At 30.7% G+C, this 16,696-nt stretch overlaps 1 protein-coding gene across 1 annotated transcript in view; it reads right to left on the reverse strand.

Moving 5' to 3' along the window:
- Positions 1-2,569: 2,569 nt before the first annotated feature.
- Positions 2,570-16,696, reverse strand: part of LOC143920939 (protein commissureless 2 homolog) — a 29,182-nt gene continuing 15,055 nt past the window's right edge. The window contains exon 2 of the mRNA XM_077443979.1: positions 2,570-4,123. Coding sequence (XP_077300105.1) covers positions 3,837-4,123 — 287 coding nt within the window. The 3' untranslated portion in view covers positions 2,570-3,836. The remainder of the gene's footprint in view (positions 4,124-16,696) is intronic.

Below are 16,696 nucleotides of genomic sequence, written 5' to 3' on the forward strand. Positions count from 1 at the left end.
AGTGACGTTTGCGTAGTGTTGCCACCGTGTTAAATGTGTGTGATAACAATGTTGTCATGACCAAAAATCAGTTGTGATTACAAATCAAAATTTATGATTGTTCGATGCAAGAAGTGCTATAGTTGTTGAAGAGTGTTCATTTATTGACCATTTGGATTTTTACATATCTCTTATTACTTCGCTTTACAATTATTTAATTTAAAAATTAGGCCCCTGTAACATTACTAAAAACTGAGTCGAAGCAAACTTTTTTTACTTATTTTACTTTACTAGCTTCCGTTGCTCCATGTAAAAAGTTTTAATATGAATCAGCAACATATTCATATTAAAACTTTTTATTTTGTATTTACCTTTCAACATATTACCTTTTAACATATTCAACATATTTATTTTCATTTGTTTATTTTGTAAATTTCAACTTCTTCTTATATTCTATTTTATAACCTTTTTCCAATATTTTAATACTATAGTTTAATTATGCAATGTACTATTTTGTCATTTTATAGCCTTTATTCTTTTCTTTTTCATTTGTTTTCTTATATTTATCTTTTTCATTTTTTTAATTATCTTCGTAAAATCTGTTATTGGACTCGGATGTTACATATATTATATATTTACTATTTGTTTTTTTATACATGTCTACATCTTGTTGTTGTTGATTTTTCAATAAGTAAAATAAAATAAAAATATTCAGAAGTATTTTCAAAAATGAATTAATAAATATTGACAATACAAACTTCATATATCTACATCAGCGGCTCCCAAGCTATTTTGACTTACATACCCCTTGACAGTCCATTTTATTATATTGTTCCCCCCCCCCTCCTAAAAAACAGGCTTTATATACTCTGCTTGGTGATTGTGGAAAAAAGGTTATTATCAATGACTATTGTCATATAAAGCAAGAGAGCAAAAAAAAGGTTGATAATAGTAGTTGACAATAGTGAACCATTTTTTGTGGGAAAAAAATCATCCTGGCCGCTGAAGTGTGGCTATCATCTATCTTCGGCGTTGGCTTGGTGCTCGTCAAATAACAATAGATCTCTCCATTACCGTACAAAGCAAGAGAATAAAAAAACATAGTTGACAATAGTGAACCATTGCTTTTTTGCATAAAGCATCGTCCGAACGCTGCCCTTTAGTTGTCACTTGAAAGTGCAAACAAGTTTTTTTTTCTTTGATTGATAATGGTGTAGCTGTTTGAAAATGTTCTTTATCAAACTTATCAGCCTATACTCTACGCTCTGTGCGAAAGTCAGCGTTTTGCATAAATTAAAAGAATGAAAGTGAAGTGAGACGGAAAAATGTTCACCTTTTTTGTAAATCGACATGTTCAGTTTGACGAATCAATCATGTAATTTGTCAAAATTAGAAATGAAGATTTAAATTGTTGATTTATTTTTATTGATTAGCGATTTCTGACCCAGGATCTACACAAATGCTGTAGCAGATGTTGAAGAGTACTAATTTCAATAATATTTATTGCATATAATAAATATCAAACCTACATTTTAGGTACTTTTTTATTTTATTTAATTATTATTTTCATGTTTATATCAATTTAAGAAAATATTTGACAAATCCATCAGGCCAGGTGTGTACATTTTATTATTCTACATGTGTATCCATAAATAAATTTAAAATATTGAAAGAAAAAAAGGTTTGATTAAAAGTTAATTATATACGTCAGCTCATTATAAATGCGGCACTCTGTATTATTATCCCAAAGATATTCGGAAATTAATCCAATGAGAAAAATTAAAAAAATTGTGTTTCTAAATTTTTAAAATCAGACTAGGGATTGTGGAAAAATTTAAGAGTCACAGTCTTATTTTTTAATGATTCCACAGCCTGGTAAGAATGCTAAGAAATAATAAAGAAGTTGTTTTAAAATTAGTCTTATTCACCATCGTTGTCATTATGGTTCTATAAAATAAAACCTTTCACAATTTGTCTCTTATTTCATAAAATTCAAGTTATCAAAAATTATCAGATCAATTAATTATTGTGGTATCTTTTTTATTAAGATATTTTTTTAAATATCCCATACATTTAAAATTATTTCATTATAAAAAATAGCCACAATTTATTTAATATACATATAATAATATCATTTCACTGGTTTTAGGACATTTCATCGCACGACAATTTCATTGCGGGGACAATTCACCAACAGACATCATGCTACTATTTTTTAATTAACTTTTATTAATTATTATAGGGCAATAAAATTTTTCGATCAAAATATATATGTTATTTATTGTTTTGTTGATTAAAAAAAGCTAAAAAGTTTTCAATTAATTTTATTAAAAAAGGGTAACTACATTATGTGTGATACAAGAAAACTTTAAAAAAAAAGACGGTTTTAATACACAATTTAAAAAGTATTCAACATAAAAATAATTGCATGAATTCTATCAGTGAGTTGTCCCCGTGATAAAAATGGATGAAATGTCCAGACACGCATTTCACTGTATTTAAGAATAACATTTCAAATAAATTGTATTCTGATTTTAAATTACATTCATAGCCTGAGATCAATTTTACAGAAAAAAATAAAATCCGATTTGTGTGTTTCAAAATGTATGTATATTTTTTGTCATACATTACATGTTTTTCAAATACAATTTTATGCTTTAATAGGCACATTGGTGACGTCATACTTGAATTTAAATATACGTAGATATCTACATACATATGTGCATTTTTACATATTTATTTTCCTTTTTTTAAAAAGCTTACCATACATACATAATACACAATATAAATAAAGTATATTTTTATTGAGAGATATTATACAAATATAATACACATATGATAAGATTTTTAAGCCTTTCGTATAACAATTTAGGTAGGCAAAGTAAATATAGTAATAATCACTAGTTGTACAATGATATTGGCTTGTTTACAAGTCACCTGGGTACATGTTTATATTGAATTTACATAACAACACATTATACCCATTGCACTTCAAGGTTTCGATTTTATTTAGTAATGTGAATGGGTTATCAAACAATCCAGGTAGAATTAATGGCAGACTCCTAGGTATTTCAGCATCGCACAATTTGCACAAATGCAAACCATTTACATTTAATGGCATTTATATTAATAATTTTTATTAATTCTTTCAAATAATAATTTATTGTTAAATTCCTGATTTGTTGACGTAAGAATGTAACACACAATTAAGATTAAATTAATTGCTATGGTACTATGCACATATACACTTAGTAAGGAAGACAACAAAATCAAAATAAGAAATGGTGTGGTATAGAAAATTTAGGATTTGCTGACTACTATTGACGATGATTATATTTATTAATAATCTGTAATGTTACTTTTGTATTATAATACTGTGCAAATCCAAAAAATATCCTCAAACCTTAACCTACGGAGATTCTCTGACATCTTATAAGCTACTTTTCATTGTTTGCACATTTAATTAAAAATATCAAATTCTTAATGTTCTTCCTTAATTGATTTATTATAGCAATTAAAATATTAGTCTTGGGTATGTTTATTTTATAAATATGTGCGTATTCACACTTTTAATCTCTTATCCTAAGAAATGCAACATTGACAAACTGTGTGCAATCACAAACATATACATACATATAATACAACGAAATTATGTCAAATATTCATCCTCATCTAGCACACTTATCAGCACATTTATTTACAATTTTTACATCATGATCACAGTCGTTTTCAATTTTTAAAATCATTGAATAAATAGTTTCTAATACACAACACATTGCTTCTGCGGTAGTTTGCGGTAACACTCGTGCACTGCAATGCATGTTTATAATTCACAGGTACGTTCAAACGCAATAAAGTTATGATTTGTCGTCGTCTTTGGATTCGAGTGCCTGTTGAGGTTGTCTATATATCTGCAGGAGCTCGGATACGGAGAGTTTCGCCAGCGACGGAGCAGGAGGAGTTGTAGGCGTCGGAGTCTCCGTCACTGCGCCATCTGCGAGGGCTTGCTTCACCACTTTCAACTGCTGCAAGGCTTCGTCGTAGCTCGGCAGACCAGACACTATTGTATAACTAGGCAGGGATTCTGTGTCTGCATTGCCATTTTCAATATTTGCTGCATTACCGTTGGCCGATGTTCTCAATACTGAAATACATATTAAAAGAAAATTAGTCCTGCTATTTTATTTCGTTTATTTTTTTATTTTATTTTAATGCTTTTTATTATTACTAAATTATATTCACAATACATCTTATATCTATTTTAATAGTTACCGATCTACTGATCATTTTCTATTTTACAATTTTAAATTAATTTTGTTAGTAATCATAGTATTATATTATTATAATGTTAATATGTACAGTGTAATAGGAAAAAGAACCTCAAAAACCTATTTACAATTCTTATAAATGCTCATAAATTATGAATCATAATACATCTAATACATAATATTAATTAAAGACTCTCTAAAGTCGATGACCTAAAGCAGATTGTGTTTAGGAAATCTGTGTTTATACCTGAAGGGTATTATTTCGTTTATAGAAAAACCACATTATATGTAAAAAGCTAATTCAATAGAATCGATTTCCTACAAAGTCGATATGTTTTCTTGTTAAAATAAAATATAAATATACTGTCACGAGCCTTTTGTTGAAGGTCGATCGTGGGTCGTGCTTAATCAATTATAGTCATGATAACAAACAGACATGTGTAGATACAATATGTCTGTTGTGAAAATTGTAAAAATAAAATTCACAGTCCCTTCAAAAATGTCACGTCAATTATTTAGCAGATGACATAACATCTAATCTTTCATAGTGATAGTCATTTGAATCTTTGGATCTTATTATGAATTATCATTTCCTAAATATTCTTTAGTCACTATCAGATATGTGTGTGAGTATTTTCTTACGTCAAACTAGTCATCAATTCCCACGATAGGGCATGAGTACGAACATTTCATATTACAACACATTTCATAATATATTGTAGATTCGTATTTGATATGGAATATTTTTTTTATAAATCCAAATAAAACTTTTATGCATCATTATGCAAGATAAAATCTTCAAATTTCCTATAAATAATCCTATAGATTCGTGTTATTCAATACTCGGAGAATTGCATCATTAGTTCTGATTCTTACATATGACACTTTTGGGTCTATATCACGGGCCCGAATGTGAAACGCCCGAAAACGCAAATATCGGAAGGCAAAGATCGAAAGATCTTAAGTCGAAAGATAAAAAAAGGGTGCATGGTAAACGGTACATACGCACTTAATTTGCGCGAGCAGGATACAACAGGAACAAGAGGAACAGGCTTTTCCTCCCGTATTAATGTGCGCGCGCAGAATACGGGAGGAAAAGCCTGTTCCTCTTGTTCCTGTTATATCCTGCTCGCGCAAATTAAGTGAGTATGTACCGTTTACCATGCACCCTTTTTTTGTTGATCTTTCGACTTACGATCTTTCGATTTTCGATCTTTGCCTTCCGATATTTGCATTTTCGGCAATTTCACATTCCGGCCCGTGAGGTAGACCCTTGTACTTGATATGGAATATTTTTTTTTATAAATCCAAATAAAACTTTTATGCATCATTATGCAAGATAAAATCTTCAAATTTCCCATAATTCAATACTCGGAGAATTGCATCATTAGTTCTGATTCTTACATACGACACTTTTATGTACAATAGAAAACGAATATCATTGTTTTATACCAAATATTGAGCAATATTTACGAAATGGAACTAATGATCAGACAATTTTATATAAATTTACAAAAACAGTTTTAAGAATGGGCTCCAATGTTGTAAACTTGTTTCAAGAATAACCAGCTGTATTCGAATCTTGTTTTCGTTTGGACATGATGGATGTTCCGATTCGTATCTGCAAAAAATCACTAAATATTTGACAATTACATAGTTTCGTATCGAATTTTTCTTTGATTGCAGCACAAACTGCTCATCAAATCATGACCTCAGTCAATGGCAATCGTTTCACTGATTAATAGCTAGGCAGGTAATTATGCAACTAATTTTTTTTTTATCTAAATGCTAAAATAAAATTGACAAGCCTTCCGAAACAAAATCGAGTGGGATCAAGAACGACTCGATACGAATTCAATTAACATTTCCTGATCGCCTTGAAAAGTAAACAAGGAATTACGTGAAATATCGAAGTTGATAATGTTATTGAACGTCCCTGTAAATTTACTATAAAATGGTTTAATATAAAAATTCAACAATATGCGCTCACTTCAAGTTCATCGTAAATTTGTTTGAGATACACTTACGAACGCATTGCGTTATCTTTCCTCATTCACAAAGCCTTTATTTTATGATTGCTCTCGCTTTTTATCCCGCGTTTTCGACCTCATCAAGGTGAGTCAACGTGCATAACAATGATTCATCTAAAATTTCCAACTTTTTAAGTCACCAACGTGTCTTCTCTTCTGCGAATGACACATTCAAGTTTAAATATCAAAGAACAAAACATTCATACTATATACAGTTAAAACTCGAGCACTGCAATAAATGAATAGTTATTATCGTTATCGATTTACACAAAAGATTAACGATAATATAATACTAAAATAATTACACGATTGTGTTAAATAATTGCATATTAATATGCATCCTATGACGCGGTTCGACCCACACCATTTCGAGTTCCGTGTATACCTATTTATTGATTTGAAGATATAATATGAAAATTGCAATCGGTAGTGTAAGTTAACAAAATATGTATATGTATACATACATACATACATATTATGTATATGTAAAGTACATATCTATAGACAACTGTATTTAAAAACATATAGTAGTTTCCGGTTAATTGGGTTAATTGTAGTGGTGCAATGATAAAATTAAGTTTTAAATACATTTCATATTATTATGAAGAAAAAGATTTTCAATCAATGTGTCTTGCCAAATATTATGTAGATATATATAGATGCTAAATTTGGGCATTGAACGCTAGAATGCTGCATTACGTTCCAGTGTACTCATAGAAGTATGGAATGCTGTATGCTTAGCATAACGAGAAAAGATAGAAAATGGAATACGTGGGTGATGAGTAGAGGTAGGATAGTCACAGTGCTATCCATTGTTCCATTGTTGTAAATCCTTTGTAAAAAAGGTTCGGCAAACCTTTAACAATGCATTTACAACCTTTGAACAATACGCGGCACCTTCTGGGTCCGGTGACTAGTGATGAGAATGACAAAGATGGTTGATATAATGGTGAGAGTACAGAGATTGAAATGGCAACGGGTGTGTCATGTAGCTAGGGGAACGGACGATAACACTGTTCGACAAATGACGACTTTTTTTTGGTTCAGAGACGAGATATGACTTTTCTTATAGATCTATGCTAGGGGTTCCAAAAAACCGCCCGAAATAAAAAGCCGGTTTTCGTTTTTTTTTTAAATAAAAAGCCGGTTGGCCGGCTTTCACCGGTTTTAGAAAAATACGATTTTTTTTAAGTTTAAAATTTTTATATCGAAAAAAAAATGTAAATATGTATATATTTGCATAATATATATCTATGATATGCAAAAAAAATAGTTTTTATAAATTAAATTAAGTTATAAACATTATGAACTTTCATAAGATCATTACTTTATATTATTATTACAAATATTACAAATAATAAAATTTGTATTATATGTACATATATCACAATCGTAAAATGGCAGATCCTAAATACGCACATATAATTAAATGATTTAAATAAGCTAGATATATTATAGATAAAGAGATTTCAAAGTTGTTTTTACGCATCTGTTTTAGCTTAAAAAATCCAAAAGCAACCGTTGCAAATTTCGGAAACAAATTCATCTGAAACGGCAAATTCATTTGATCACGAACATTTTAAAATCCATAATAAAAGTAGGTATGTGGCCTCAATATTTAAAGGGCAATTCCTTCGAAGAAAAATCAATTATATTTCGGAAATTCCTATGCATTTTGCCATAAATCATTTGACAATTTTTTTTTATGTTTTCAAGTACAAGGATTTGCGATAGTGTGGGATTTGCGATAGATAAGGATACTTTCTATACCTGAAGTTGGGTAGGTCATTGAAACAACATACTTTCAATAATATTTTATTGGTTTATGACCTGGTCCATTACTAAATCTCAAAGAAACCGCTCAAGAAAGAAAGTAATGTAGCTTTTTTTTTGTTCAAAGAAATATACGCCTATTACCTAAGAGCGTTTATACACATTTATTTTGATCTTTCATAGAAATTTAAAATTCATAATTGTTAATTTTGAGGAAAAAAACAATAATTATAGAAAACCTCAAAAAGCCGGTTGATCGAGCCAAAAAGCCGGTTTTCGGTTTTTTGAAAAATGGTCAAAAAGCCGGCTTTTCGGTTTTGGTTTAAACCGGTTTGGAAGCCCTAGATCTATGCCCAGTGAACACGAATCCGGTAATAAAAAATGTTCATTGGCTCGAGATTCGGAGATATGTGTGTCCGTTCCGTGAATATGTGCAAGGTACGGCCAGAGAAATGTCATATTAATAGAAGTGGCTTTAGGTGTTCTTTTGTTGTCAAGTGACAACAAAAGAACACTAAATAATTTTAGCATCAGTCGTATTTGACGCTTGATGCTCGACGCATGTCCGATAAAAACTTCTGTGTTTGTTTATATCACTCGCAAGATGGGCAAGCATCGGTAAAAATTGCACAATACATTCAAAAACACACAATAAACAACATGGGATACATTTTTATTGAGTAAATTGATCCGATTGTATTCCGTGCGATGTAGCGTATTTATAGAGACGTACCGCGTAAAATTGACAACAATTATTTATTCGTAAGGGTCCCTCTATTCTTATCACATCTCTCTGGGTACGGCCCATTTTTTCCGCATGTTTAAAAGTATACCACGTGCGTAAGCCACGTGCCACGTGCACCACTGTGTGTTTTCGCCCTTAAACAGGCCTTCATACAGCAGTATATGGCGAATGGCTGTAAATGATAATGATATAAATTTATTTTGAATATATTACCCTAGTTATTTAGAGGAATGAAAGCTCGTTTTCAGTTTATTTTATGGTTTTAAATTGAAGAATGAACATACATACATATAATATATAGATTTGTAATGCGTACAATCAAACATTATGTGTGCATAGTAAATTTTCATAAAATTGAAAAAAAAGTCATCACATATGACAATTTTAACACATATACGAATATAGGTAGATATTATATGATTAGAAAAAGTACAGATACAAAATTAAGCACCTGTGTGTATGTATGTAATAATATTGTATATAATGTAACACAATAAAATCGTTTTCGTCATAGTATCTTGACACATTATTATTAAATACAACCTTCTTTTTTTTTGTATAAAAATCTTTTAAATGAAAAGGCAACCGTGCACTTGTTGGCCGTGAATATGACCGGTGAAATCAAGATCAGAATTTTTCTATATACATGGATATTATGTATACTAGATGTATGTATGCATTGCAACATCCAAAGTAAACTAAACGATTGATTTAATTTGCATATTGATCTCAATTTATGTACATACATATGTAGAACGTTTACACAGTTATGTAAGTCGATTGAACGGTATATGATAATAAATTTTCCGTATTTAATTTATTTCCAATTATCCTTGAAGTCCAAAATTGTATTGAAATGAAACAAAGTCGATAAAATAACACAACGGAAGGGAGGGAAAAGTCATGAAGATTTATTATATTACGAAGAAGTAAAAATAACGAGGAAAAGTGTTGGAGTTTTCACTTTCTTGTGTTTAATGGTGAAAAGTAACTTTCACGCGGTCCAATATGATTTTCACGTAATGTGGAAACGAGCCGAATACTAAACAGCCAACTTCTCAGTAACAAAAAATACTACATAACAAAACTTTGAGAGACTATGATTTACTCAGATGCTAGCGCACACTCTACCAAAAAAACAATGGATATCTAAAATGTTAATATTTATCAACTTTTTACTGAATAAATTTTCATAGTTACGTATGTGACTCGACTAAATCAACAAAAGTTCCGAGCGATTACCCAGAAATAGTTTTTTTCAGCTGTGTTAGAAAGATTATCCTATGATTATAGTACGTTTGTACTCATTTTACGAAAATAGACAACGATCATCATAAAACAAATTGTATATAAATGGATTAAAGTAATATCCGCAGTAATGTACGCACTTTGTACATACATATGAACGTAGATTGTGTTGGAAGGAATGAGAATGACACATATTTCAATTGGACTAATTCGATAATATTAAACTTAAATTTTGTGTAAAACTTTTAATCGTTAACACGAGACTATAATACGTCACTATTTACAAAATAAATTATTTTAGTATATTGCTTTCATCACGCATGCACAAACAACTCAATTAACGCTATCGAAATGATATTTAATTTATTTTTAAACTGAAATATAAAATATCATAAAAAAAGTGCAATAGTATCTTATTGATTTTCTACGTACATATATATTTTAATGTGTTTGAACTCAACATTGATCCACATTGAAGGCAAAACGTATTATTTCAACCTTGATTATCTACACAGGTGTTTGTTTGGTTAACGATGGTAAAAAGCATTTATTTTTGATAAATATTTGTGTTCATTTTTTTAATGTAAATATTCCATAACTAGTTAAGTAGAAATATAACTATTTTGGACGTGTTAAAAAGTTTCTGAAAATTTGCGACTTTGATCATACATATGTAGACGCGGGCAATATTGACACGATAATTAGCAAAAAAAAGTCGCTTTATTTGTACTTCACACTTTAAAAGTAAACTACATATTTTTAGCATGTGCAAAGTTAAGTTGGTCTCAATTTGACAATACAAATGTTTTGTTTCACATGTCAAGAATATTTTTAGATGTATCAATTTAGGTCTGTTTATATTATAATAAATTTAATAAAAAAACAAGATAATGTTTACTATTAGATTAGCAAAGTGTTAAGCTGTTTCTATTACAAATACCGAGCGAAGCCGGGAAAACCGTTGGTAAGAAATAATACTAAAGCCCGTATTTATTTATACGGTCAATAAAATGGCCATTTTACACAAATAAAAGAAAAAAGAAAAAAATACAATTCAATACAAATAGAATTAATAATAAAAAATTAGAAAAAGATAAAGAAAGACAAAAAAGCATACCATATTTTTCAATTATCATTTCATGTTTTTTAACTGCACACTTTTTAATTGTTAAATGATCAAAACATTTTTCTTTATTTCATACTAAAATAAAATATTACTCAATACTAAATAAATCCGTAAAAATAATCTATAATACACTCATATATACTAACTTGAAAAAACTGCATGCTATGACAGTATCACTAATAACCATACTAACACACTTGTGAAGAGTCTCGGTGATTACAACAAAATGTCTATACCCTTCAAGTATAAACACAGATTACCTAAACACAATCTGCTTTAGGTCATCGACTTTCGTGAGTCTTAAATTAATTTTATGTATTAGATGTATTATGAGCATTTATAAGGATTGTAAATAGGTTTTTAAGCTCTTTTTCCTATTATGCTGTAGATTAACATTAGAATAATATAATACTATGATTACTAACCAAATTAAATTAAATTGTAAAATAGAAAATGATAGTAGATCAGTAGCTATTAAAATAGATATAAGATGTATTGTGAAAATAATTTCGTAAAAAAAAAACTCAATGTAACATTTTTTTATTAACTGAAATATATTTATTTATTACGTAATTTGTTTTATTCTAATGCGCAAATCATTCGTTCGTAGGAGCAAAGCTATTCTTCTAAATGCACCGTTAAATTTTACCCAAAGAAAACCTGTTCTGCTTGATACGTTTTGGTGACATATATGCACTGTATACATATGTATGTACTCCCTCTTGAGATATTGCAACTTGGTGAAACGAGGTAGACCCGTACTTCTGTATAATATGAATAGATCGTGTAGGTTGCTGTTGTTTCGTACACATTACGGAAGATATGAATGTGTCTAAATAGAAGTACCAAAGAATACTTTTCGTACTGCCTTTATATGCAGTCCGGGCTTGAACCGTATTGGTATTAACAAACATTTAACCTTTCACAGTATTTTTGAAGTAATTTATTTGTTGTTCATTTTCGGAACTAAAAACTAGGAACAAAATAACGTGGCAGCTTCCATTGAACGGTTCTGCACAATGATTGATGGCGGATAGACATTGATCTTTTCAAATTTTTGAACAAAGAATCCTTCGATGGGAATAGAATACGTGACTCAGCCACCGTACTTTTTGCTTTCTTCGTTTTTGGCTACAAAATGCTTTTCCTCAAAAATGTTTTTCAACGAAAGCTTTACTACAGTAATATATTGCTATGGCTTACATTAATTATTCAACGCTTATTATTTTATCATTAACTACCATAGAAACAGTTTCCGATAACAAATCCATCGGATTTAAAGTTATACCTATACAGTGCAATATTGTATTGTATACATTAAAATTTATAGCAAGGATAATGCTGAAATACGATTGACATGCGATTCATTGTTATTGTTTATTATATAATAAAATAATAATTGATTACGTGTATATAACAATAATCAATGCAAATCTGATCTCGACCCATTTCACATAGCATTTGACCTACTTCTGATTAATCTTGTGATGGTTTGCACGTCAAAGTGATTCACTATTTTTATCATGTAAAAATATGAATATAAAGTACATATGTATATATATATGTAGTCGACCAAAACAAGTTTCTGGTAAAAAAAATTGTGATGTTTTAAGGTGACGTTCAAACAGGAAGACTTTTTTCCGTAAAGGCAAAAGGTTAGCTAAACAAGTTTTTAAAAGTAAAAGCATTTGGATAAACTTCCGACTGATGACACAATCCGTCACGTGTGCGCAACGAACTTTAGAATAAGAGAAACTGCGTGAAGAAAAAAAAACGGATAAAATTACAAGTGTAGGCAAAGGGGATGAATATTTCGAAAGTGGGTGCTTTTTTTCCACGCCCAAAACTGGCACAAATAAGAGCTGTCAAGTTTAGACCGAGAAAAGGTCGACCGACCCTTCGATTTGAATTTTTTGCCCTCAAAAGGACGAAGGGTATGCGGCTCCACAAAATGAAGCAAAAAACTTGTGTGAAACCTCGAAAATTTAATTTATATGTTGATATATTTATTAAAATGCAATTTAAATATATACAAACCCTTACAAAACGTGTCTAAAATGAAAAATTGAATATATCAAAACGATGTTTCATTATCAACAGTTTCTGTTGTATTATATTATAACAAACAATAATGAAAAATATTTTAATATGGTGTAAAAATTTACGTAAAGATCGTTTTTTAGATAGTTTTGTACACATGTACAAGCAAAAAAGACGCTGGTTAACCAAATCTGTACCGTTGCGTCCCTTCGGAAACTTCACCCCCTGGAGAATTTTCGGTGATATTTTATTCTTGTATTGACAGTGATCGATAACGGTGATTGCAAATTTGAAGAAATGTGGGAGAAACTTGTCGAAATAATAAGAGCCCGGCCACACCGGGTGACTTGCGGGAAAGTCGGTGGGTGTCATTGTTGCGCGACCAGATCAAATATATGCAGTTGTATAGAGCATGCCACACCTGACAAATCACCGGTTGCCCAAGTCGACCAGCTAGATCGGTTGCCGGCTTTGGATCTGATCCCGATGACTTTATAACTTGAGCAACCGTTGCAATGCTTCAAAATGTATAGTGTTGTTTTGAAGTGTCACAATCGGCGATTAGTTGCCGGTGACTACATAGTGAAAAAACTATGAACACGTGTGACTGTATCAGGTATTAGTAGGCGGATTCTTGGTCGCTTCTGGTTGCCCGAATTGGGTGACCGAAAGTGACCACGAGCAACTACGCTTTAGCAAAAAATTCACTCGAAAAGTGTGGCCCTGCTCTAACATCGTACGAATTAATAATGACATGTAGATACGCCTCTCACAACTGGAGTCCACGAACGCGTCCCGTGCTGCACTTTTGTGTGTGTTCTGATCTAATCCACACGTGCATAGTTTAAAATTTTGACAAATCACCCAATACTTGCAAAACGGCGACTTAAACTTGATCCACATAAATTGAAGTGAACAAAATTAAATGAGTTAGAAATGCTCACATTTCAAATTTCAATTTTAATAAGGACCGGTGGATAAGATGCTCGACGGCTAAAAAAATGGTTCATTATTGTAAATTTCTATTGTCAACCTTTTTTTTGCTCTCCTGCTTTCTCGAACAACTTCTCGGTTTATTGTTATTTTATGGCAGCAACTTGACCGCCGATCTCTAGTAATAAGATCGTACGAATTAACAATGACATAAATATAAGCCTACCACAGCTAGAGCCTAAGAGCGCGCCCTCTGCCGAACTTTTGAGTGTGTTCTTACAGTTATTTTTTTACCATGGTATCATTACGAGACATCTATGGCCAACTTTGTACATACATATGTACATATCTACTACATACATATGTATATAAATAATATTATAAATTAAAAAATAAATTCAAATATTTAACGTTGGCCAATTTGATAGGAACCGTTTCAAAACGAATTCAGATCGATCCAAAGCCTGATCAGAAACACTGGATCAGGGATCGAACTCGTGACCAATCGGTTGTTAGCATTATATGCTAACAACTGAGCTATCATTTTATGTATGAATTTCGTATGAGTGTTTTGTTACGCATTGTGCATTTTTTAATAATATTATATATGCAGAGAAAGTTGGCCAAGCCCTGTTATCTGACGGCTATACGTTATCCGAGGGCATTCTAAGAATTCTTGTCAAAATAGTTTTGTGCAAAAAAAATATTGTTTAGTAAACCTGTGGGATAAAATATCACAAGGTATTAAATAACAATTCTTGGTGTTGTATTTTATGCAAGAAAAATTATGTAATTTATTAACAATAACAACGATACCGATCTTTATCAAAATAATGAATAGGTTTAAAAAAATAAATTAACATTTGCTTTTAGAAAAATTTTCTCATTTTATGTATAGTGTGCGTAAATCAAGCGGACAGAACAAGTTGTTTCATGGCTTAATTTGATTTTATCAATGTATAAATTAAAATTTGAAAATCTTGAAAAAATAAAACACCCCCATTCCAAACCGATTAGATTTACTGCAAAGGGAAATGATAAACGTTTTCTTTTTATATAATATAACAATACACTAATTTAAATGTTCACATCAAGTACGTAATAAATCGTAGAAATCGAATAACAATATCACTTGAACATTATCTAAACCGACAAAATCAAAAGAGCCACATGTAATACTTGACGTACAACACATAAAGCACTTATTAAGTAATAAGGAAGTGTTTGTTTAGCTGGGTTTAGCGCATCGCATAGAATTTACATCAGAAAGATTTTAGCACAAATCGTATCGTCACATTTGATTTACGACCGGAAATTCAAACCCCAGCGTGCAAAATCCCAAAGGACACATCAGGAAATACGTCAACAGGTCACTCGATCATTTACAATACGTACATACAAACTTCCAAAACAACCCATGGGTATTTAACCGTGATATTTGACTCGTATCTTAATGAGTATTCGCTGTCGAATGCGTCGCAAAATCAAACCTATGCGAATCGAACAATGCGTACGACAAGGTCGATTATTTTCGTTCAAAACAAAGACTGTTTATGTTATTCAAATCGATGGCAACAAATCGAGTATCGGTATACTATTAAATATTTAACGAATCTCAAAAAGTAGTTTGGCATTCGTAATGGAAGCCACAGCAAGTACGTGCACGCGAATAACTATTTAGTATGGAATATGTATGCACATATACATATCTAATGTTTAAAATTTATTGATTGCTTTGCTATCAAATTATTGACAAACAGTCGTTAAACTTGACCTTCCAAGAGTTCCGCAAACTTGTAAGTTGCCAGTCACTGGTTCGAATCCAAGTGAATCGGTAATGTATACAAAAAGTTGTTATCGACTCACTTCAGTTAAGATTAGGCAAATTCATTCAATATAACAGAAGATATTCTGCAATTCCTCTGGATGAGAGTAAAAGTGGTTACTAAGCAACTTGAAATTTTTTTAATGACTTCAAACCAGTCGAGTCGATTCGAAATTGAATGATTTTAGATTGAATTTTGCCAACGTATAAAATTGTTGGTAATAAAAATAATACGACTTTTAAAATAAAAAAATCACTAAAAATTGACATGTAACCCAATTATTGGTCATTGAATAGGTATAAATAAAAACTAAGTACATTAATAGTATATGTATGTGTATGAATTTCATACACAAATACATCAATAAAAAAAGTATGATACGGAGGAAGCAATCGGTTTTGGTCACAACACGTCAAAATACGTACAATTCAACGATTTTATTTATAATATACATAATATTCTATGTTTCATTACGACTATTCTATGTTTCATTACGACTCCAACTCCGACTCTGCTTGAAATGCTCCAGCTCCACAGCCCTGCTTAAAACACTTATATAATATATAATATGTATGTATGTACCTATCGCTAAGAGTATCAAGCTGTTCACCCAAATTACTTTTAACTTTGGAATTTGTTTAATCTAAAATATGCTGATCTGGTTGGGAGATAGTTGAATTTGGTATCGTAGATCTATTGTATTTTATTATGTGTATATGGTTAGCCTT

Source organism: Arctopsyche grandis, chromosome 13 (genome assembly GCF_051622035.1).
Source record: "Arctopsyche grandis isolate Sample6627 chromosome 13, ASM5162203v2, whole genome shotgun sequence".
NCBI lineage: Eukaryota > Metazoa > Arthropoda > Insecta > Trichoptera > Hydropsychidae > Arctopsyche > Arctopsyche grandis.